At 58.1% G+C, this 20,961-nt stretch overlaps 6 protein-coding genes across 6 annotated transcripts; 4 read left to right on the top strand and 2 right to left on the bottom strand.

Moving 5' to 3' along the window:
* Window positions 1–144: 144 nt before the first annotated feature.
* KVR01_003293 (uncharacterized protein) lies at window positions 145–3,798 on the bottom strand. The gene is made up of 5 exons (XM_044790073.1): window positions 3,600–3,798; window positions 3,267–3,446; window positions 2,900–3,087; window positions 484–2,813; window positions 145–422 (listed from the first exon to the last, which is right to left on the bottom strand). The coding sequence occupies exons 2-5, from the start codon at window positions 3,272–3,274 to the stop codon at window positions 405–407; spliced, it is 2,544 nt and encodes an 847-aa protein (XP_044648308.1). The 5' UTR covers window positions 3,275–3,446; window positions 3,600–3,798; the 3' UTR covers window positions 145–404.
* Window positions 3,799–5,400: 1,602 nt separating this feature from the next.
* On the top strand, window positions 5,401–7,324 carry KVR01_003945 (uncharacterized protein). The gene has a single exon (XM_044789426.1). The coding sequence runs from the start codon at window positions 5,588–5,590 to the stop codon at window positions 7,031–7,033; it is 1,446 nt and encodes a 481-aa protein (XP_044648960.1). The 5' UTR covers window positions 5,401–5,587; the 3' UTR covers window positions 7,034–7,324.
* Window positions 7,325–8,235: 911 nt separating this feature from the next.
* Window positions 8,236–8,873, top strand: KVR01_003219 (uncharacterized protein; the record flags this gene model as incomplete). Its single annotated transcript, XM_044786626.1, has 3 exons — window positions 8,236–8,360; window positions 8,480–8,702; window positions 8,775–8,873. The coding sequence occupies 3 exons, from the start codon at window positions 8,236–8,238 to the stop codon at window positions 8,871–8,873; spliced, it is 447 nt and encodes a 148-aa protein (XP_044648234.1).
* Window positions 8,874–9,480: 607 nt separating this feature from the next.
* KVR01_003311 (uncharacterized protein) lies at window positions 9,481–10,461 on the bottom strand (the record flags this gene model as incomplete). Its single annotated transcript, XM_044788448.1, has 1 exon — window positions 9,481–10,461. One exon carries the CDS (start codon window positions 10,459–10,461, stop codon window positions 9,481–9,483), a length of 981 nt encoding a protein of 326 aa, XP_044648326.1.
* Window positions 10,462–11,920: 1,459 nt separating this feature from the next.
* Window positions 11,921–16,610, top strand: KVR01_002671 (uncharacterized protein). The gene is made up of 3 exons (XM_044789746.1): window positions 11,921–13,849; window positions 13,906–13,980; window positions 14,030–16,610. Exons 1-3 carry the CDS (start codon window positions 12,181–12,183, stop codon window positions 15,778–15,780), a joined length of 3,495 nt encoding a protein of 1,164 aa, XP_044647686.1. The 5' UTR covers window positions 11,921–12,180; the 3' UTR covers window positions 15,781–16,610.
* An 882-nt stretch (window positions 16,611–17,492) lies between these two features.
* Window positions 17,493–20,481, top strand: KVR01_003790 (uncharacterized protein). The gene is made up of 4 exons (XM_044781894.1): window positions 17,493–17,784; window positions 17,847–18,582; window positions 18,650–19,352; window positions 19,451–20,481. Exons 1-4 carry the CDS (start codon window positions 17,538–17,540, stop codon window positions 20,081–20,083), a joined length of 2,319 nt encoding a protein of 772 aa, XP_044648805.1. The 5' UTR covers window positions 17,493–17,537; the 3' UTR covers window positions 20,084–20,481.
* The last annotated feature ends 480 nt before the right edge of the window (window positions 20,482–20,961 follow it).

Here is a 20,961-nt window from a genome sequence, read left to right as displayed (position 1 = left end):
TATTGACCGTCCTTCGAACTCATCCAGGTCGACTACACGCCACGCCTCTTATTAATTGCTCGGACCGTACAATGGGCACATCTCGTACAGATACACAATACTACATTACATCACTTGCTGGCAATCATGGAACAGTTTGTTTTTGACTTCATCAACGCAAATAAAATTTCAAATCCAGCCTTAAGTACAAGCTCTCGGGGGACGGGGTCGGACTATAATCATAATGTGTTCCGGTGCTTGCTGTTTGCCCTCGGCCTCGCCATTTTCCTCCCCAAACCCTTGGGGTTTCCTATCGTAGACCGTTTTCCGTCTTCTTTGCAACTCGTTCACATTGCCGAAGATACGCTCTATCAAGCCGCCGTTTGAGGCGGTAGGAAAAGTCTATGAACAAGGACATGAGGCTTTTACAGCTTGTCGTAGTACTGCACAGGCTGGTTAGCAACCGCTCCCACGCGTTCAGGGGGGCTGGGGGCTTAGACTCACGTTGGAAACATCGGGAACCTCGACCTTGATACCCTTGCGCTTCCGCATCTCCTGGACCATGGCACCGACCTTGGAGGTGGGGTCCAGAGGGGAGCCACCGGGCAGCAGCTGCCAGTGGTCGAACACGGACTGGGGGAAGGCCTGTCCGGAGGTGGCGGCACGCAGGTCACCGTTGAATCCGAACGACTCGATGACGGGCAGGTACGACTTGATGGTGAACAGAGGAGTGCCAGGGCGCTGCTCCTCACCGAAGACGATACCACGTCTCCGGGTAAGCACACCGTAGACACCACCCATGGCCTGCTCGGGCACCTGGATCTCGCACAGGAAGACGGGCTCCTGCAGGGCGGGCTCGGCAAGCAGGGCGGCGGCGTACATGACACGACGGGTGGTGGGCATGATCTGGCCGGTACCACGGTGAATAGAATCAGCGTGGAGGGTGACATCGAGGATGTTCCAGCGGACGGACCGCATGGGCTCCTCGGCAACGGGACCCTCACGGGAAGCCCACTGGAAACCGGAGACGACAGAGTCCTTGATTTCGTTGAGGTACTGGACGGCCTTGGTCTGGTCAACCAGCAGGTTGGGGCCGTTGGTGTCAGGGCCGAAGGTCCAGATCTTACGGGCGTCGGTGACGTCCCAGCCGAAGTCGTCAGCAAGGACACGGGCACGGGCCTTGAAGTCGTCACGGGGGTTGATCTTGCCAGACTCAATGGCAAGGGACAGCTCCTCGTCGAGGGGCTCCGCAGTCATGTAGATACGGTTGTGCTTGTTGGGCGACTTGGACAGGGCAGTAATGCTGGACTTGCCGCTGACAGTCTCACGGTACTGGACGACTGGGTCGGAGATGATCAGGGGAACACCAGCGTGGTCGTTCTGGAGGTCGTTCAGGCAAATCTCCAGGTGGAGCTCACCGGCACCGGCGACAATGTGCTCACCAGACTCGTTGGTCATGGTCAGGACACAAGGGTCGGACTTGGACAGACGCTTCAGACCCTCGACAAGCTTGGGCAGATCCTGGGCGTTCTTGCACTGGACGGATCGCTGCACGACGGGGGAGACGGAGAACTTCATGACCTTGAGGTTGTGGGCAGCCTTGTCGGTGGTGATGGTACCAGACTTGAGCAGGAACTGGTCGATACCGACCAGACCGACAATGTTACCGGCGGGGATGTCGTCGATGGCCTCGACACGGCCGCCCATCATCAGGACGACACGCTGGATGGCCTTCTCGGAGAGGTCCTCCTTCCTGCCGGGGACGTAGTTGGGGCCCTGGATGCGGACCTTCTGGCCGGACTTGACGGTACCGGAGAAGACACGACCGAAGGCGTAGAAACGACCCTTGTCGGAGGTCGGCACCATCTTGGAGACGTAGAGCATCAGGTCGGCCTTGGCGGGGTCGGCCTCGCAGTCACGGATGGAGGCGAAGATGGCGTCGTCCTGAGGACCCTCGTACAGGGTCTCGGCACGGTACTTCTGGGCGGTCTTGGGGGAAGGCAGGTGGAGAATCATCATCTCCAGCAGGGAGTCGGCGGCGGGCAGGAAGGTACGCATGACAGCCTTGAGCAGCTGCTTGCCCTCCTTGTCACGGTCCTCGGAGGCCAGCTTGAGGTCAAGCTTCTCGAGCAGGACCTTGATCTCGTCCTTCTTGAAGTTCATAACGGCGGAGAAGATCTTGAAGATGGGGTCCAGGATGAACTGGTTGAAGGCACGCTCGAGCTGCTGGCCCTCGTAGGTGCCGTTCTTGGTCCACTTCTTGGTCTTGGGGTTGAAGTAGTTGTCTCCCCAGAGACGCTCCATCATCTTGTTACGGTCGACACCGAACTTCTTGGCGTAGCGGGTGGCGAACTGACGGATGGTGAAGGCCCAGCCGTGCAGACCGGAACCGAAGGCGACGGTACCCTTGTCGGGGTAGACCTGGACGTCACCCAGAGACTTGTCGAAGTAGGTGGAGATGACGACGTTGACGGACTCGATTGTTCGGGAGAAGGACTGGTAGAGGTCCTCCTTCTCGATCTGAAGCTCGAGCAGAGCACGGTCGACCTTGTTGATGACAACAACGGGCTTAATACGCTCACCAAGAGCCTGTCGGAGCACAGTCTCGGTCTGCACGCACACACCCTCGACAGTGTCGACGACAACGAGAGCACCGTCAGTGACACGGAGAGCGGCCGTGACCTCGGACGAGAAGTCAACGTGACCGGGGGAGTCGATCAGGTTGATCAAGAAGTCGTTGCCGTCGGTCTCCTGGCCCTTGATGTCCTTGGTGTCCTCGGCCTCGGGCAGGGTGGCGTACAGGGAGATGGCAGTAGACTTGATGGTGATACCACCTGCTCGGGGTCAGCACATGCTGTGGTCGCCAGCAAATGGAACAGGGACGGGACGGGACGGAAGCCCCGGGGGGGTTAGGACGTACGCTCCTGCTCGTCGGCACGGGTATCCGTGGCACGAGCATCACCAGCCTTTCCGGTGGAGATGATACCGGCCTTGGCCAGCAGAGAGTCGGTCAGGGTAGATTTGCCGTGGTCGACATGAGCAATAACACTCATGTTACGAACATTGCTCGGCTTCTTCATGAGATCGTGGATCTCGTCGACGGTGAAGCTGGGAGGAGAGCTGTTAGCAAAGAAAAGGTCGCCATGCCTTGTGGTGTTGTTGCGTCTTCGAGACAGGGTTGGAGGTGCGATGGGGTGGTCCGACCATCCATGATACGATGATTGTGGGTTGTGCTTGTGCTGAGGGTTGTCGGGGTCTGGCAGCTGTGGGCGAAGGGAGGGACTTACTTGACCATTTTGACGGTATTGACGATGAAACCTGTCTAAAATGGCTTTGTCTTCTGGATGCTTGAGGATTGGGGTGAATGCCTCGAGAACGGCAGAGATTTTGTGGCGGCGAAGGGGGAACAAGTTCGCAGCGCCGGAGCAGACTCAAGACTCGGGGGTTGACCTGCTGATAAAAGAGGACTACGCGGGGTCGTTAGCTGCAGGGTCTCGGACGCCTTTTGTTTTTTTGTGTGTTCGGCGAGGAGCCAACGAGTCTGGGGGAAGCAGTCCACGAGTCTCGCGGTCTTGGTTGCAGGGGCACGATGGATGGAGGGCTGGGCTGGTTGGACCTACAGAATCTCGCCGTCAAGGCTTGCGCTGGTGAAGGAGGGAAAAAAAGAGGGAGGGAAGAAGAAACGGGCAATGTGAATGTGGGTGCGGGGTGATAGATTTTCGCTGAAGCCCAATCCAACGCCAGCCCCACCACCAGGCATTTGCAAAGTGGGCCGACCTGCCGCAGGCCCCAGCACGGGGGGGCACAAGGGCGCTTCACTTGCAAACGAATGCCATGGCAGGCATGGTCTAGCCCTAGCATTTGGAGCTGTTGCAAGCTAGGCCAAGCAGCCCGAGCTTGCCACCTCCCCCTCTCTGAGCTTGCTTGCTACGGGCGGACTGACTGACTGACTGACTGTACGCCGAAGGCGACGACACACAACACAGCCAACCAGCCAGCCCAGCCTACCAAAAAACTATCCGTACACCACACACACAAGTCGCCTCTCAGCCTGTGACTGTGCAGTCCTTCTCGTCTAGAATGTGCTGCCTTTTATATGTCATCCGGACAAGAGTATGACTCCTCCCCATCAATGACCCGTCGACGGTACTCGGTACCATCTCACCTTTTGTGTCATGGTGAGATCAGCAGCTCCTGGGGGCGATGGAGTAATGCAGTCCGTTTCTGTGCCCTATGCCACTGCATCAACCGATAAGAACCAGCCTGACCAGTGGACCACCAACCAAGCTCGCTTAAGTCCGTGCCCCGCTTAACACCGAAAGACTGGCTTAGCTTGGCAGGACAAGCAGTCTGCCACAGTTCTGTGCCCGCGGATACTTCATATATGGGTATGACATGCGATTATTGCAGGTCATATTTGTGAATGTATGCAGATTCAGATGCATATGAGAACAAGATGCAGCCTGTCGAACAAGGCTCGTGTCTTCCTCCTGAACTTGTGGAATGCTCTCCGTTGGATTATTCCCTGGCCCCCTCCTCAGGAGCGCATTGGGTTGACCCAATTCCAGCCGCCGTGGTGCGATTTCTGCTGAGAAGAGTGGGAGCTATGGATATTGCAGAGGACCATCGGTGAGACGTTGTGAGGCTGTTATCTGTGCAGACAATCGCGGCCTCCTTAACCCGTGCCATATCCTCCGCGGCGCTGCCACACCACCGGGAGAAAGGTTCATCGTCACCTCCATCGCTTCGGCCCGTGGAGGAGGGCAATTGTCGGCCGCGTGTCCAGTTTCCTCTTGTCAATCGCACTGACATGTTCTGCTGACGAGTGGCCTGTCCCACCAAGGCGGCCTCGAGGCTTATAAGGCTCCGAGCATTTGAAACCAAGGTGTCCAGTCTTGCCACATCGAAAACATGCCCTGTTGTCGACCTCACTGCGACATTTTGCCGCTATGTGGCCCGGCTCACCACAGCGGCGGCATATCTTGGGCTTGTCGCACTCGAGGGATGAATGGCCCGGTGTACCGCATCTTTTACAGAACCTTCTCGTGCTCTTCGTCTTTGGCTGGCTGCAGTCCCTTGCGAAATGGTTCAGATCGCCGCATCTAAAACAGCTGGCCCTGTGTGCCGTGGTATGGAGCCCGACGTGTCCGCCTTGCAGATTGTGATACTTTGTTGAGATACTGGCTACAATTGGGGAGTGAAGACCTGGCTTGACGATACTGGCGTGCATCGAGGGCGAAGCACGACAGGATGCTCGAAACAAGGCCCCGAAAAGGCATGACGATGGAGTTGACATCATCCTTGGGACGATCCAAAAGAAACACTGCAGCCACCTGCTCAGTGCTATGCGAGGTTATTAGCTGGTTGGTGACTTGATGTCAGCCAGTGTAAATGTTGCCCATGCTGCCATGCAGACATGAGCTTGAGCCCACCCCTGTCCAATTCAGCCAATCGTAACGCCTACCGTTAGCTCCTCGGGGCCTCTGCCAATTTTCTTGAGCTCTGTCTGCCATATCGCATCGCTTCGCATCTCATCGTCACGTCCTCAGCCCGACCCGACCAGCACACCCACCCCGCAAAGTCACGGTACGCAGTCGCGAATCCGACAATGGCGACTGCAAGCCGGACCATGTCGCCCGGCGGCGCCCTCCTCCGGGCATCGCGCATGTTCTCGCTGCCGCAGGCGATCCCAGGCCCGCCGGGCGACTACCAGGCGGCCACCAGCTACAACTCCGACACGGCGACCCAGGCCTTCCCGACCCTGCAGACCGTCACGGCCCCCGAGGCCTTCCGCCAGCGCGGCGACTGGGGCTTCAAGCGCAACCTCCCCCTGCGGTCCACCGCCAAGACCAGCACGCCCTACCTGCGCGTCAAGCAGGTCGACTCGATGGAGCACGTCACCGACTTCGCCTCGGCCGCCGACCACACCCTGTCGCTGGAGAAGTGGCAGGAGATGAACATCGCCATCAACCTGCCGCACCACATCCCCGACACGCCCACCGCCACCATCTCGCAGATGGACATGAAGCCCGAGTCCGTCTTCGAGAGCAAGTACGACTTCACCGCCCTCGACAGCGACAAGAAGACGCAGGCCGGCCAGATGCGGTGGAAGTACGGCGGCCCCTGGCTCGCCAGCATGACCGAGGGCGAGTTCCAGAAGTACATCAAGAAGGTCGTGCGGCCGAGGAAGGCCGAGTTCCGCCACTTCCTGCGCGAGCAGCTCGCCGCCAGGCTGACGCGGGACAACAAGGCCCACGCGACCGAGGTGGGAGGCGATGAGGCCAGCGCGGCCGTGAAGGAGGTGGGGGCGGCCGACATCACCGAGGAACAGCTCACCGACTACCTGCGGGAGCTGCGCCAGGACCGCCACGGCCTCATGGACCTCGTCGGCGGGTTCCTGGACCTCGCGCCCATCGAGGCGCCGCAGTACGCGGACCAGCTCGGCAGCCTGGCACCACAGCAGACCAGGACGCTCGACAGGGAAAACCCGTACGCGCTCCACGGGCCCCCCATCACACACCCCTCGGCCGGCCTGTCCTACCTGCGGACGTCGGCCTACATAGACAACCACCCCGCCTACGGCCCGCTCAAGGTCCACCCGCCCGTCAAGGGCCGCGTCTTCGTGTCGAGCGCCGACGTCGCCAGGATCGGCAAGAGCGGCACCCTGGGCGTCGGCGGCTTCGTCGTCGGGGGCAAGCAGGCCGACAGGGAGTCCCTCCGCAACACCAACGCCAACAGGATCGCCTTCGACCCGTCCGCCAGGGGCGGCCAGAAGCTGTGGGCGCAGATCTACTCGGCCCAGGTCAACTCCAAGGGCCGGGTCCTGCTGCACGCCGAGGAGGCGGACAACACCTCGAGGATGGTGCAGGAGGAGATGGTGGGCGAGAAACAGCTCTTCCACGGCAGGGCGGTCGAGGGCGCTAGGAAGCACAGGCTGCCCATGCTAAGGGGCCCAATGTCGTCGGCCAGGCTGGGGAAGGGGTCCAGATATGCCAATGCGAAGTTCACGACGGGGACGCGCGAGGGGTACGGCATGTCAAACGAAGGGCAATAACGCGGGCATGGACAGTTTGCTGTGGGGTTTGAGCATTTCGAGTCCTTCCGTGCCCCCTTAAGCCTGTCTGGTTTATTGTAGAGCTGCGGGCATGCCTGGGAGCGGCGAAAGAATAGATGTGAGGGCCTGTATATCAAGTAGAAATGTAAAATTGATCCTAAGCAAGCAGTGACCAGTGTTTGCACAATTTGTCTTTGCAAACCCATACATAATTGGCTGGAGTGCAATCCAAAGAGCACTTGAACCGTTGCCACCCTTTACAACGGGTTTCAATATTATTGCTGTTCAGATAGTCCGGGTCTGTGGATTGAAGTGTACTACTTGGTCATGCTCTCGAGAATACCTGGGTACCTTTACTCATCGTGATTTTCTTTAAACGATAAAGCTTCATGGCATTGCAAACCCGAATTCCGATTAGGGATAGATACTGACGAGGTTTCAACACGTGTTCACCGCACTTAAATGATGTACCACTCGGAGGCAACACGTTCTTCGATTGTGAACATGTCAATTAAATTTCTGGTGAAGTCAATCCTAATCCGAACCTCTTGCGGGGTTAAGTAACATCTGTCAATTGGTTGTGGTGGTTTCGTTCTTATTGATCTTTAATGTGTGAAGACACAAATCGCTAGGCATGAATTCCTGCTAAAGATTGTTAAACGCTCTAAACCGATATTTATCTCCTTCTGCATGGTCTGGTTTTCAAATCTAAAGAATGAAAACTGCAAAGAGATGAATAGAATAAAGTTACATGTCGTGCCTGAGCGTCGCAACGGTGAATGTCTTCAGAGCTGAGCTCTTACTGATGGAATGACTTCCTCTGAGTTAGTTCTTTCGGGGATAGCTGTCGATAAAAACTGAACATTATAGCTTGAGCTGATTAGAATGTAACGACGCCATAGAATCAGCACCGTGACTTGTTGCGATTCCACTCAAGTGCCACCATAGTCAGGTACCTAGGTATCCGTGCTTGGGTGGCGCTCAGCAATACACGTGACCGTGCACGTGGGCCGTCGATTCTGCCGCTCCCTCACCGCCCGCGCTGATACGCACAGGCTAACGGCTCCGAGTGAGTGGGCACTCCCGATTTTCAATCTTCTCGATTTCTCTCCTGCAGCCTCAATTCCGCACGCTCGTCCAAGGCCCAAACTCTTCCACGTCGACAACCTCCTACCTCGACAACCACCTCCAACACCGTCAAAATGGGTCGCGTCCGCACCAAGACCGTTAAGAAGTCCGCCAAGGTCATCATTGAGCGGTACTACCCCAGACTGACTCTCGACTTCGAGACCAACAAGAGGATTTGCGATGAGGTTGCCATCATTGCGTAAGTAGCTCCTGGACACCCCTTCGCCAGCAGATATGCTCCATTCTCGGCCTGTACAGCAGAGATCTTGGGGGTCACAACACAGGCCATGACCACACCGCTGACTCCGCGTGCTACAGCTCCAAGCGTCTGCGCAACAAGATTGCCGGCTACGCCACCCACCTGATGAAGCGTATCCAGGAGGGTCCCGTCCGCGGTATCTCCTTCAAGCTCCAGGAGGAGGAGCGTGAGCGCAAGGATCAATACGTCCCCGAGGTCTCCGCCCTCGACTTCACCCAGAACTCCGAGTCTGGCCAGCTGGACGTCGACGCTGAGACCAAGGACCTGCTCAAGCACCTCGGCGTAAGTTTCCACCACCACCTCCTGCCTCTTTGTTGTTGTCGTGTGTAGGCTAACAGGAGAACCGCTCAACAGTTCGACGCTGTTCCCGTCAACGTCATCAACGTTGTCCAGCAGCAGACCCAGGAGCGTGGTGGACGCCGCTTCGGCGACCGCCCCCCTCGCCGCGACTAGATCATCGAACCCCACAAACCAAAAACGGTGCTGCGATGAGGAGGAGGCTACGAAAACAACCACAAAAGGCATGAGGGATACGGGAAGTGGCACCGGCGTCACAATACCACGACATGGATTCAAATCGGGCTTGGGTTGCGGGCGCGTGGTGTCGGTCAACACGGCGTCCACGGCGTTCTTGATGATGGCACGACAGTGTCTTCTTTCGTCTCTTACCGACAACAACTGGAAGGTAGTGAGCTCCCAGCTAGATCGAATGCAGATCTCATGCTCCTACAAGGTGTCGCCTGTCTCTAGGGTAATTCCGGAGACACGGCTTGATGGCCAATTCTTCCAAGGTTTCGGGTGTGGACCTAGGTCCCTGGTCGTGTGGGTTTCCCACCGACTCGCTCTCCCATGTTCCCTGTGGACGTGTGCGGCATGCTGCCGCGTGGAGAGACACCTGCTAGTGATGTGCCTGCTATTGATGTGCTATGTGCTCATGTGTGTGTTCTATTCTACATGGGTATCTCGAAACTCAACCGTAATAACTCCCGCGCCTTGTTTGTAGATGCAACTTTTTGTAGATGGCGCCTGTAAATGTTCACCGAAGCGAGTTCATGGCACGCTACGAAGCCTTTTCAGGTTCGGTCGAGAACTTGACCTTATACCCCTCGATGGAATCATCAGCACCACCATCACCGAGGGCAGGGGCCTCCGCCCGTGTCATGACCGTCTTCTCGCGAACGACAACGTCCACCTTGGCCGTGGGCGCCGCCGCCTTCTTAACATCCTCGCCCCTCTCCAGGGCCAGGTTCCTGGCGTCCTCGGCGGCCCTGCGGTCCTCGGCGGCCCTGCGGTCCTCGCGCAGCTGCAGCCGGGCCATCTCAGCAGCCAGCCTCGCAGGCTCGTCCGTGCCGCCCACTGCTTCTCCCTTCTCCCCCTCCCCGGAAGGCCCGGCGGCGGCGGCGGAAGCGGAAGCACCACCCGCCGCCGCCGCCGCCTCCTTCTCCTCCGGGTACAGCTCGATCGCGATCTCGGGCAGCCCGACCCGCTCCCACGCGGCCGTCTCGTTGAGCTGGACCTTGACCCACAGGGCGCGGCGGGCGCACGCGGCGCCGCACCAGCGCTCGAGCTCGCGCGTCTCGACGATATCAAAGTCGCGGCGGCCCTTGTTGACCATCTTGTACGTGCCCGCGCCCTTGTATTTCCGCCGCCGGCTGCCGCACAGCGCGTAGCCGCACTTGTCGCCGTCGAGGTTGCGCTCCGTGATGAGGTCGTCGTAGTCCGAGGGCTGGAAGATGCGGACGAGGGAGAGGAAGAGGTGCGCGTCGGCGGGGTCTGGGCTGCCGGCGGGGGTGTTGGGGTCGAGGGGGAGGTCGAGGAGGGCGATTACGTTTTCTAGGATCTGGGCCTCTGTGTCCTTGCGGTCCTGGAGGATGCGGGCGTGCTGGAGGGCGATCTGGCGGGGGTCCTGTCTGGGGGGCTGCGGGGCCTTGCCTTTTGGTGTTGCTGTGGCGGTGGTGGGTTGTTGTGCGGGGCTTTGGGTGGCGGTGGTCTTTGGTTTCTTGAGGATGCCCTTGATGGGGGGTTTTGTTTCCGAGGCCATGATGAGGGTGAGAGGTAGCGGTGGTTGAGGTCGGCGGGCTGTGTACCACGGTAGGTTTCTGGCGGATTGACTAGATAGTTCCCAGGCAGATATGGTTGTCTGCGGGAAGAAGAGGTCAACTGTCAAGATTGGTCTTGGGCTTGGGCGACAATGGTGGGTGACGATGGTGGGGGCGGTGGATGCTGGCTGCATGGAAGCTGTTTTGCCGCCGCAACATATTTTCCAACGGCTGCTGGATGAGCTCTCTGGCGCACCTCCGTACAGTGTCTAGACAGTCCTTAGGTGGTTATGCACTGTGTGCGCTGTACGCCCCCATCAGACATGCACACTGTGCTGGGGCGGTTTGACGTTGAGGAGCGGCCGTCGCTGGCCGCCGTGGTCGGTGCTGGCCCATGGTGGGCCAGCCCCGGTTCAACAATAGAACAGGTAACGGCAATCTGCTAGACTTAAGTAGGTAGACTAGACTGGCCTGCACAGCCAACTGCATGGAGACAGGAGTCTGGGTGTGTTTTGGATCCTGATCCTCAGCCATCAGCAGACCAGACGACGAGCCGGCTGCAGCTGGGTTTTGATAATCAGAGCCTTGGGATCGAATAGACAGACAGACATATACGGATACTGCCTGCCTGGCTGCCCCTTTTCCTCCAGACTGGTTCCATCTACACGGAGTCTACTACTAGTAGTATCACCACCTCCTGGCCTTTGGGTTTAGTCTCTGGCCCGTCCACCCTAGCGCAACACAGATCGGCTACGAGCAGATTCAGATTCGGGGACGACAAAGCAGCACATACCACCAGGCATTGACAACTCCGGATCACCGTCTTGGTGGCTGTTTTGATATATCACAGACACATGATCCCCATCAGGGAAGCTAAGCCATACATCGCTGCGAGCAATCCATAACGCACAAGCCTTGTGTGCATTGCCACCAAGATCTCGTCTGAGGTACGTCTGTCAGCCTGTGTCTGCCAACCAAAAACACTTCTTCTATCTGGCTGCCTTGGGCCTGGCGGGGTATATATGGGGAGGAGGTTGGGTGTTGGTCAACCCGTCGTCAATCAGTCAGACCAATCGTGTTTATTTTCCGAGCCACCGAATGAGGCTTGGCCACTGCTCTGCCACATTTTAATCGGAGCAACTGCACTTCAGCTCGTCGTCATTGCCAGGCTTACAGGGCATTGGAGGGCAGTGGAGGGGTTGCGCTGTGTCGTACACGTTCGCATCTGACGCTCTGGTGTGGTGCGTCGGGCTTGGTCCAGTCTGGACGCGGTGGCTCCTTATTTGTTCATGCGCTGACGTCGCCCAACTAGGATCCTCTCCAACTGGCCGGCCTGCCACTCCCGCTGCAGCTCGCGTCCGCGCCCGACTCCTGAAGCTCCCCAGCACCCGAAGCAGGCGTCGCTTCCCGACCGACAGACCGACCTGACCTGCCTTGCCTGCCTTGCATACACAAGACGCTACTTTCTGTACGCTCAACCCGATCCATTCCCCCATTCCCCCCTACTCACTCCACACCTACAGACCCAGCAATTGTCGAATTGCCTCGTCTCGTCTGCTTTATCTGACCTGTTGGGTCTGGCACAGACGAGCCAGAACGTCGCAGATCCCTATCATCCCAAGAGCATTGCTCCCCGCATCATCCTACGTCAGACACTCGGACTCTTGCAACTCCCGCGACGCCCTCAACCTCGCCTGCGCCTTGGCCCTGGCCCTGCAGCCATGTCTTTCAAGGTCAAGGCCCTCTACGAGTACTCCTCGCCCCACGAGGACGACCTCAACTTCCCCCTCGGCCAGATCATCACCGTCACCGAGGAGGAGGACGAAGACTGGTACACCGGCGAGTACCTCGACGAGGCTGGAGCCAAGCACGAGGGCATCTTCCCCAGGAACTTCGTCGAGAAGTACGAGCCAGTCGCACCGCCCCGCCCGACTCGATCGAGACCCAAGAAGGAACCCGAGCACGCCGCCGACGAGGTAGCCGCCCCTCCCGAGGAGCCTGCCCCTCCCGCCTTCTCGCCAAAAGCAGCCGCTGCGCCCGAGCCATTCGCCGCCCCCCACGAGGAGGAGCTGCCTGTCTCTCCGCCTCCATTGCCGAGAGAGCCCAGGTCTCCTATCGCTGTTACTGCTCCTCGCGCACCAGAGCCTGAGCCCGAACTACCCGCCTCGCCTCCCCGCGCTCCTGCAGCAGAGCCAGTTGCTCAGTCCCCGCCAAAGGCCGCGCCCGCTAAGAAGGGCCCGCCTCCCGTGACGCAGAAGCCGGCTAGCAGCTCCTTCAAGGACCGCATTGCTGCCTTCAACAAGGGCGCTGCGCCGCCAATCGCCCCCTTCAAGCCTGCCGGCCTGGGTGGCGCGTCCGGCTCTTCGTCCTTTATCAAGAAGCCGTTCGTTGCTCCTCCACCCAAGGGAAACACTTATGTACCGGTCCAGCGAAACACCCCGGTGGCCCCGGTCTACCGCCGAGACGAAGACCCTGAGATCAAAGAACGGGAGGCTGAAAATGAGGACTCTGCTCAGAAGGCAGGATTGCTGCCCACCGAATCGAATGAGGGCGACGAGGACCAGCCGAAGCCCCTGAGTCTGAAGGAGCGCATGGCATTGCTCCAGAAGCAACAGCAGGAGCAGGCACAAAGACACGCAGAAGCTGCGGCCAAGAGGGAAAAGCCAAAGCGCCCGGCAAAGCCTCGCATGCCCAGCCACGAACCCACCGCCTCCGAGGGCGCCGACGAGGAAGAAGTTGCCCAGCCGCCAACTCTGGACCGCACCGATACTGGTGGGACGGGAGCCAGGGAGTCTATGGACGAGTCGCATCCCCCCAGAGTGCCTGCGCAGCCTCGCCGCAAGCCATCCCATGGCCCTGAGCCTAGAGACGGAAATGAGGCAGACATGTCAGGCGCTGGGGAGACAACTGAGGACCAGGCGGACCTCACCGAACGCGATGACAGCGATGAAAAGCCCCGGCGCCCTTCGCGAGTTGCCACAGAGTCCGCCGCAACCGAGGAGGCTCAGGACGAAGACGACGAGGAGGAGGAAGAGGAAGAAGACGAGGAGACCAAAGAGTTCCGGCGCAAGGAGGAGCTCAGGGCGAGAATGGCCAGACTTGGTGGTGGAATGGGTATGCCAGGCATGTTTGGCATGCCCGTCCCTGGCGGTGCCCCGTCGCTGCCGCCAAAGAAGAAGAAGCCTTCCGCGTCCTCCGACAGACGTCCCAGCGAGGACTCCCAGCCGCTCGCCTCTCCAATTGGGGCGCCTCCAGTTCCTATGATGATGCCTCTGCCAGGCTTGGGCGGCCCCCGAAAGTCGGAAGACAAGACCCCTATGAATGAAGAGCCTCCTGCCGTTTCTGACGGGGAAGATGAGGACGAGCCTGTGGCACGCAGTCCACCAGCTGGTAAGACTCGATCGTGTCCACGCCCGCATCGATGCGCAAAGACTAACTTGGTCCAGTCCCAACCGCCACGTCGGCTGCTGCGCCGCCAGTTCCGGGTGGACGTCCTGCGCCACCCCGTGTGCCCACGGACTGTATGTATAGCCAGCCCTTTGCGACACTAACTTGCTAACCAACGAGCAGCGCGACCTCCCCCGCCACCTGCCCCTGTGGCAAACGTCGCCAAATCTGAGGGATCCGAATCGGACGACGAGCTGTCAGGGCCTGGCGCCCCCGAAACGCCTCGTGGCGAAGAGCCTCCGGTGACTCGGGCACCGCCGCCACTGCCTCCCGTCTCTGCGCCAGCACCGCCTATACCTACATCTCCCCGGTTGCCGACGTCCCCTAAATTCCATGATGATTCTACCCCAGCCTCCCCATCCAGCAAGAGGGCCAGCCGACCTCCACCTCCTGTCCCAGGCACGGCCCAAGCTCCGCCATCTCAGACAAGACCGCCTCCGCCCCCTCCACCTGGAGGTCTCCCCAGGACTTCGATTTCGTCTGACCGCCCAGGGTCGTCTGCCAGACCTTCAGCTCTGCCAGAGGACAACAATGAGGGAGAGGTTACCGAGTACGATGGAGATTATGATACCGACATCGCCTCGTCTGTGCCGCACAAGGACGCTCTGAAGGCCCACGGGCGCGACTCGAGCATCGAGGACACCATTTCAGTTGCTTCGCCAAAGGAAGGACCCCCCTCTCTGCCGCCACCAATCCCATCCGCTGCTGCCCCGAGAGCTGTACCTCCTCCGCCTCCAGTGCCGAGCCAGCCGCCACCAGAGAGTCGGCCGGATACCCGGCGATCTGTTGACGCCCCCCGAGCAGCCCCGCCTCCGCCCCCGCCCACGAACCTCGCTGCGCAAGATGAGGACGATTATGACCCTTACAATTACACAGCCGCTACGACGTCTCCTCGAGCTCCTGCTGCACCGTCCTTCTCTCAGCCACCGCCGCCGCCACCACGTCCAGACGACGACTACGAGGAGCCTTCCTACCAGGCACCACCCGAGCACAGGGCTGCTCCTGGCTCCTCTGGTGGCCGGCCTGCGCCTACTTCTCGCGGCTCGCTAGACGTCCGCACATCCAGACGGTCCGTGGACATGCTGAGCAGGCCGTCCATGGAGTCCGGTTTCGTTGCCAATGACATTGACCTGGCCCCTCAGTCCGGATGGTGGTTACAGCCAAACGGCTTGCCACCGCAGTTGCAAGGTCGTAAGGACATTTTCTTCGAATCCGACGAGTCCCAGTCGCGTGGCGCCAAGACGACAGTGACCCGCGACATTTACATCCTGTTCCAGGACTACTCCCAGACCGTCATCACGGCGCGCTTTGACCCCCAGGACGCAAAGGACGTCCACCTGGAGCAGCGCCACGAGGGCCCACCCCGTAGTCTGCGACAGGACCAGCTCGAGGAGTCGTACGAGCGGTTCGGCCGCCCCATCTCGGCCGCCGTGGCGGGCAAGAAGGACACGGTGGTCGGCGACGGCACGCCGCAGTCGCTGGTGCTGGAGCTCCTCAAGCCCTTCAAGGACGCGCTGCTCCCCGTGGGCACGCGCGCGTACGGCGCCCTGGTCTACTCGAACCTGGCCAACGCGAGCACGACGCAGGCGGACCAGATCCGCGCCGGCGACATCATCAGCATCCGCAACGCCAAGTTCCAGGGCAAGCACGGGCCCATGCACGCCAAGTACAGCACCGAGGTGGGCAAGCCGGACCACGTGGGCGTCGTGGCCGAGTGGGACGGGACCAAGAAGAAGGTGCGGGCGTGGGAGCAGGGCCGCGAGAGCAAGAAGGTCAAGCTCGAGAGCTTCAAGCTTGATGATTTGCGGTCCGGCGAGGTCAAGATCTGGCGCGTCATGCCGCGCGGCTGGGTCGGCTGGGAGGGCCAGAACTAGGCGGCTGGGCCCTCCTGTGCTGCTGCCTTGCCGGTGCGCTGGCGGTGGTGTCATGGCCACTACAACAACAACAACAGCAGCAGCAATTGTGACGGTGCCTTTGCTCCGCCGCCGCCTCATGTTGGCTCGGCCCGGCGGTATCTCGCCCTCACCTCCTCGTCGCACTCGTCGGAGTGGTCCGACGGCGGGGCCGGGACCCGGTACTACGACGGCCCCCGCGCGGGGCAGAGCCTGCGCGGCAGCTTCGCGGACGGCAACCCCTGGTCTTAGTGCTACTGCTTCGCCGGGCGCGGGCTCAGCAGCACCAGCGAGGAGAGTAATTATTCCGCGGGGCGTGGTGGTGGTGGTGGTAACCGTGGGAGAAGTGGTAGGGGCAGGTCTGGTGGCTGACTGGAACTGAGCCTGTTGTTGTTGTTGTTGTGTTTTGTCTGTCTACGAAAGCAAGCAAGCAAGCAAGCAGCATGTACATGTGGGTTGGTGGTCTGTATTGGTGCGTGTGCGTGTGTACGAATCTTTCCTCTTGGGAAAGGCATCGCATCATGTCACGGCATGGTATGGAGCAGAGCAGAGCAGAGCAGCAAGGCGTGGACGGACGGGCGGGCGGACTGTCGATCGTTATTGTGCCCTGGGTTGGTTGGGGGAGAGTCCTGTGGGGAGGATGGGGAGCATGTCGTGTGTGTGGCTGTTGTGTTGTGTTGTGTTGTTGGTTGGCTGGCTTGGCTGGCTGAGTTGAGTTGTGTAGCCAGCCACCTTGTCGTGCGTCGGCAGATATTACATATTTCTACTTCTTGGCTTTATTGAGAATTGTACTTGCATCGCCGCTTTTTTCACTGCCGCTTGGTTCTTCTCTGCTGCCATGTAGTGTTCCCTTGGTTGTATGGAATGATGTTGATGTTCTGTTATCAGGTGGGTGAACTAATAAACATGAGGACCTTGATGAAGGTGGAAGGTCAGAGCCAAACTGCTCGGAGGTGCTGTGCTGGTGAACCGACGATCCGCATTGGCAGCCTTCACTCCCCTGAAACCTGCCTGGTCGTCCCAGTTGGTGGTCTTCTGGACTTGATAGGTGGCAGTTTAAATTGCTCTCATCAAAACCTTGAATTCGTGGTGGTTATACCGCAGCGGCCCCAAAGTTGCCAACGGAGCCCCTTGCGGGAACCTCAAGCTACACTCCACACTTTCTTGCTTGCAGTAATGTTATAGGATTCGCCCCCAGCCATCAGAAATTTGGTTTACTCAAACTGCACTTTTCTGAAATTGAAGTGTAGTCAACCTAGACTCCCACTGTACTGTACTCAGAACGCAACGTGGGGGCTCTTGTCTCACCCGACATTCAGCTCATGCAAGTCTGAGGAGGCCTCTGTGTCCGCCAATGTTGGCACCAACATGAGGTCGATCGACCATAATGCCTGGCCGCCCCCGAGGAAACCATTGCGGCGAGGGTGTGCTCAGCCGAGGCTACCTCCAGGTCCCTAGGCAGCATGAGATGATCGCGGTGAGGCTGGCCAATCCAACTGGTCAGAGGGCCTCAACGGCCCCAAACGACCTCGGGAGACGGGGTTTCCGAATACCTAACTACTGTTCATGACATGTACAACACTTTTAATGCCATAAGAAGGCGAATAGATCTGTTTATGCAGGCAATGGGCTATAAATTCAATGCTTCCCCAGTCGAATTGTCTTGGTCAGATGTCTTTTCATCCAACCTCTGCGTCAAGTATCACGAGATATCCCCCCTCTTCCCAAACCCCGGCACCATGACAGACTCTGGTGAGACGAACCAATTCAAGGTCTATCTTGGCACCTGGACGAACTGGTCGCGGGGCCGCGTTCTAGGCGCCACCTTGACATTGGAACCGCGATACGGCCTTCTACTTCTTTCTGTAACTACTACATTTGTTGGCTTTGTGGCCTCGAGGTCCTGGCGGATCGTGGCACTGATCCTCCACCGAATATACTCAACTCCCGACCCGCGTGATGCCCTCCATCATCAACGCCAAGTTGGTACGTTCGGGTACAAGCCATGGCGATGTGTGATATTGTGGCCCATGGCTAATTCATATCAGTGTTGCGAAACTCCATGTCTGCGATATCAACCTTGTGGATAACTCTGCAACTGACCTGGTGCTGGCGGGCCATTGCGAATGGCTATCTTGCTCGTACTCTGCCGATAATTCTATTCGCAATCTTGGGGGTTTGTGCCTTCGCTGTGGCCGGCGCCTTCATATCGTCGATCTCCTCTGGGATCGGCAACGAAGTCCTCATTGACAGCTCTCGGTGTGGATTAATAGTCAGGGGCTCTCTGACAAACGACTCGCTGAGTCTGATCTACCCTCTGGCCTCACAGTCTCAGAAAAACGCAGCCAACTATGCCCAACAGTGTTATTCCTTCAACTCGACAGGAACCTTGGAGTGTGCCACGTTTGTCAAGAGTCGCCTTCGATTCACTTCCGATCTCACTGCCTCTTGCCCCTTTAATGACAGTAGTATATGCCGCAGCAATAACTCGAACTTGTTGTTGGACTCGGGACTAATCAGCAGCGACGACCTCGGCCTGAATCTGCCAGCCGACCAGCGCATGTTCTATAGGCAGGTGCTCCACTGTGCGCCCCTCAGGACGGATGGGTTCAAAAAGCAGGTTAGCAGAGGATATAGTAACTATACCCGGTATTACTATGGTCGCGGCAAGCCCGATACTTCCTTTGATAGGGATTGGAGCTTCGAGGCCGAGAACCTCCGACCGAAATATATGAGAAGGGACTCTCAACAACCGTATCAAGGAGGCACCGGCTTTGAACTCTTGTAAGTAGAATCCTGTGGCAAATATGCGAGCTCGACTGTGACAACTATTGATTCCCTGGGTGTGCAGTTCGATTAGCTCAAACAATGTTAACGGCACATTTTCGTTGGATTACAGCGACTTCATACCTATTCCTCAGCTGATCGTGCCTGACGCAGAGTTGAAGCTCGTTTTCCTTTCGCCAGATGGAGTGGTTTATTTGGACCAAACAAACGATCCTTGGTACCGTGGTGTCTTACCACTCTACAACGGTGCGGACGGCGACTTGGGACAACGCAGCTTATATTTATCGGACGAGGCGGCGTCGCCGATGGGGTGTACGATGCGCCGTCAATACTGCAACTTCAACAAGACCTGCGGCAGCCTGGCCGGCAATACGGATGCCCTGTCTAGTGTCATGACCCTGTTCCACATGTCCTCCGAGGAAGCCTACTACGGAGATGGGGTGCAGGCGGGCCCACTCGAACTAGACGCAACGAGAAATCGCTTCCAAATGTTCCAGGCCCCGATATTATCTTCTGCGAGTTTCACAGACCTCCTCCAGGGCCTGGGACCGTCCTCGCTGTTGTCGATTGAGCACATGTTTCAAGGTATCATGGGCCCACTACCCGACAACCAGTGGCAGCTCGATGTTATCTACTGGTTCGAAATGCTTTTGGCTTCCATACAGGCCTCTCTCGTGGATACCGCGCGTGGTCCCACCGACGATAGATTAATGCCATATGTGGCCACGCCAGGTAATAAGTACCAGTGGCAAGTGTGCAAAAATCAAGTAAGCAAGCCTTTTTCCCTCTATCTAGCAAGTTATTCTCCGGCCACCTTGTAGGCTACTGCGTCTTTTTTTACCAGTCAGTATTGACACTGTACAAGAAAATCCTTAGCACTGACTACACCTCACTGAGTCTATTCGGGCTCTACTTCACATATATCACCGGCCTTGTCATCATCGTCGCTTCATACGCGGCCGAGCCTGTACTGGCTTTCTGCTATTCCCGCAGCAAGTATAAGGAGTACAAATACCTGGAGTGGACAGCGAACAGCACCCTGCAGCTTCAGCGTCTGGCATACCAGGGGCTCGGGTCAGAGAAGTGGACCAACTACACGGATGACATCCCAAGGACACGGCCGGGGTACTTCCTCGCAGACCTGACCCGGGCGTATCCTCTCGAGGCCGACGGTGACGGGATCCAAGAGTTCAAGCCGACTGCCCATGCACCAAGCACAGCCACGCTGTCTATATCCGGGGTCAGTACGGATCAGTCACTCCCCGGGCAACCCCATGCTGCCCCTGCCCCTTCCACGGCGACTTCGAGTCCAGCGGCCCCACATCCTCCCCAGCTGGCTGTGCCGCATATCTGGAAGGCCTTCCCGCCGATTCCACAGCCTGTGTCGCCAAGTCCACAAGCCACGACGTCAAGTCTACACGCCGTGTTGCCGAGCCCGCAGGCCGTGTCGCCCGTCTCGCAAACTGTCTCGCCTATCTCGCAGTCTGACGCCGTATGAGTGAATGGATGGCCCTCGTTGACTTTGGCTTTTCTCTCTCTCACGCGCGCTCTCATACACTTGCCAAAGAACGAAAACTTAGTTGCTTGCTACTTTTGTTTGGTGCTGGCAATTGCGGGCTCGCACAAAGACGGCAAGAGAGGCAGCTCCATGCGTCCCCTCCGATATGGTTTCTTGGGTGGTTTCGACTTCTTGTTGTTCTTCATATCGTAGCCCGCCATGATACGCAGCGGTAGTTCTGCAGCCTTAGGCTGGGAGTCCTTTTGACAGTGCCAATGGGGCATGAAATTACAAACCTTTCTGGCCAGCGACCAACTTGTCTCAAGTTTGATTCCTGGCGGTGATGAGGAGCTGCATGACCACTTGACCAACAACTACGAAAGCCAACTAATAAATGTGCAATTGTAATCGGGTGCCTTGAGCATTGGGTCTCTTACATGTCACGTCAATGAAATGATATTCCTCGCTCAAAAGCATAAATCATGGTATTGTAATTCCACCGTTCTCTTCAAGAACAATGTTCGATGGAAAGTTTACGATTTTGCCTTCGCCAACCGCTCATAGGTGACGGTTAATGATTGTGGTTGCGCATCAATAATTTTGCACTCAATCAACCGCTTCACATCGTCTTGTAATGCCCCGGACGTATTTCATCATCAAGAGCCATGGGGACTCAACTCTCAGAGCCGCAGCTTTCAGACTGCCACATCGATCGAATGCAAGCAAAGAGGAGAAATGGTATTACAAAGGAGACAGCAGCTGTGGGGCACTAGGGAAGATCACCGAGAGAGGAATCGCTGCAATCACCGATATTCCAGAACAACGTGGCGTCAGCTTCTGCAACTGATAGGATCAGAATTGTGGGCACGTCTGAAAAG

Source organism: Diaporthe batatas (assembly GCF_019321695.1).
Source record: "Diaporthe batatas strain CRI 302-4 chromosome Unknown Contig00003, whole genome shotgun sequence".
NCBI lineage: Eukaryota > Fungi > Ascomycota > Sordariomycetes > Diaporthales > Diaporthaceae > Diaporthe > Diaporthe batatas.
The sequence above is the reverse complement of the archived record's forward strand: the minus strand, read 5'-3'. Positions and strand labels throughout refer to the sequence as shown.

Bases quoted from the DNA above. Each gene is read 5' to 3' on its own strand.
- KVR01_003790 (XM_044781894.1), top strand. From the start codon at position 17,538: ATGACAGACTCTGGTGAGACGAACCAATTCAAGGTCTATCTTGGCACC. The intron at 18,583-18,649 runs GTAAGTAGAATC...CTGGGTGTGCAG, and splicing joins GGCACCGGCTTTGAACTCTT to TTCGATTAGCTCAAACAATG. The intron at 19,353-19,450 runs GTAAGCAAGCCT...ACACTGTACAAG, and splicing joins GGCAAGTGTGCAAAAATCAA to AAAATCCTTAGCACTGACTA.
- KVR01_003945 (XM_044789426.1), top strand. From the start codon at position 5,588: ATGGCGACTGCAAGCCGGACCATGTCGCCCGGCGGCGCCCTCCTCCGG.
- KVR01_003293 (XM_044790073.1), bottom strand. The intron at 2,814-2,899 runs GTACGTCCTAAC...GACCCCGAGCAG, and splicing joins CCGTGCCGACGAGCAGGAGC to GTGGTATCACCATCAAGTCT.
- KVR01_002671 (XM_044789746.1), top strand. From the start codon at position 12,181: ATGTCTTTCAAGGTCAAGGCCCTCTACGAGTACTCCTCGCCCCACGAG. The intron at 13,850-13,905 runs GTAAGACTCGAT...AACTTGGTCCAG, and splicing joins GGCACGCAGTCCACCAGCTG to TCCCAACCGCCACGTCGGCT. The intron at 13,981-14,029 runs GTATGTATAGCC...ACCAACGAGCAG, and splicing joins ACCCCGTGTGCCCACGGACT to CGCGACCTCCCCCGCCACCT.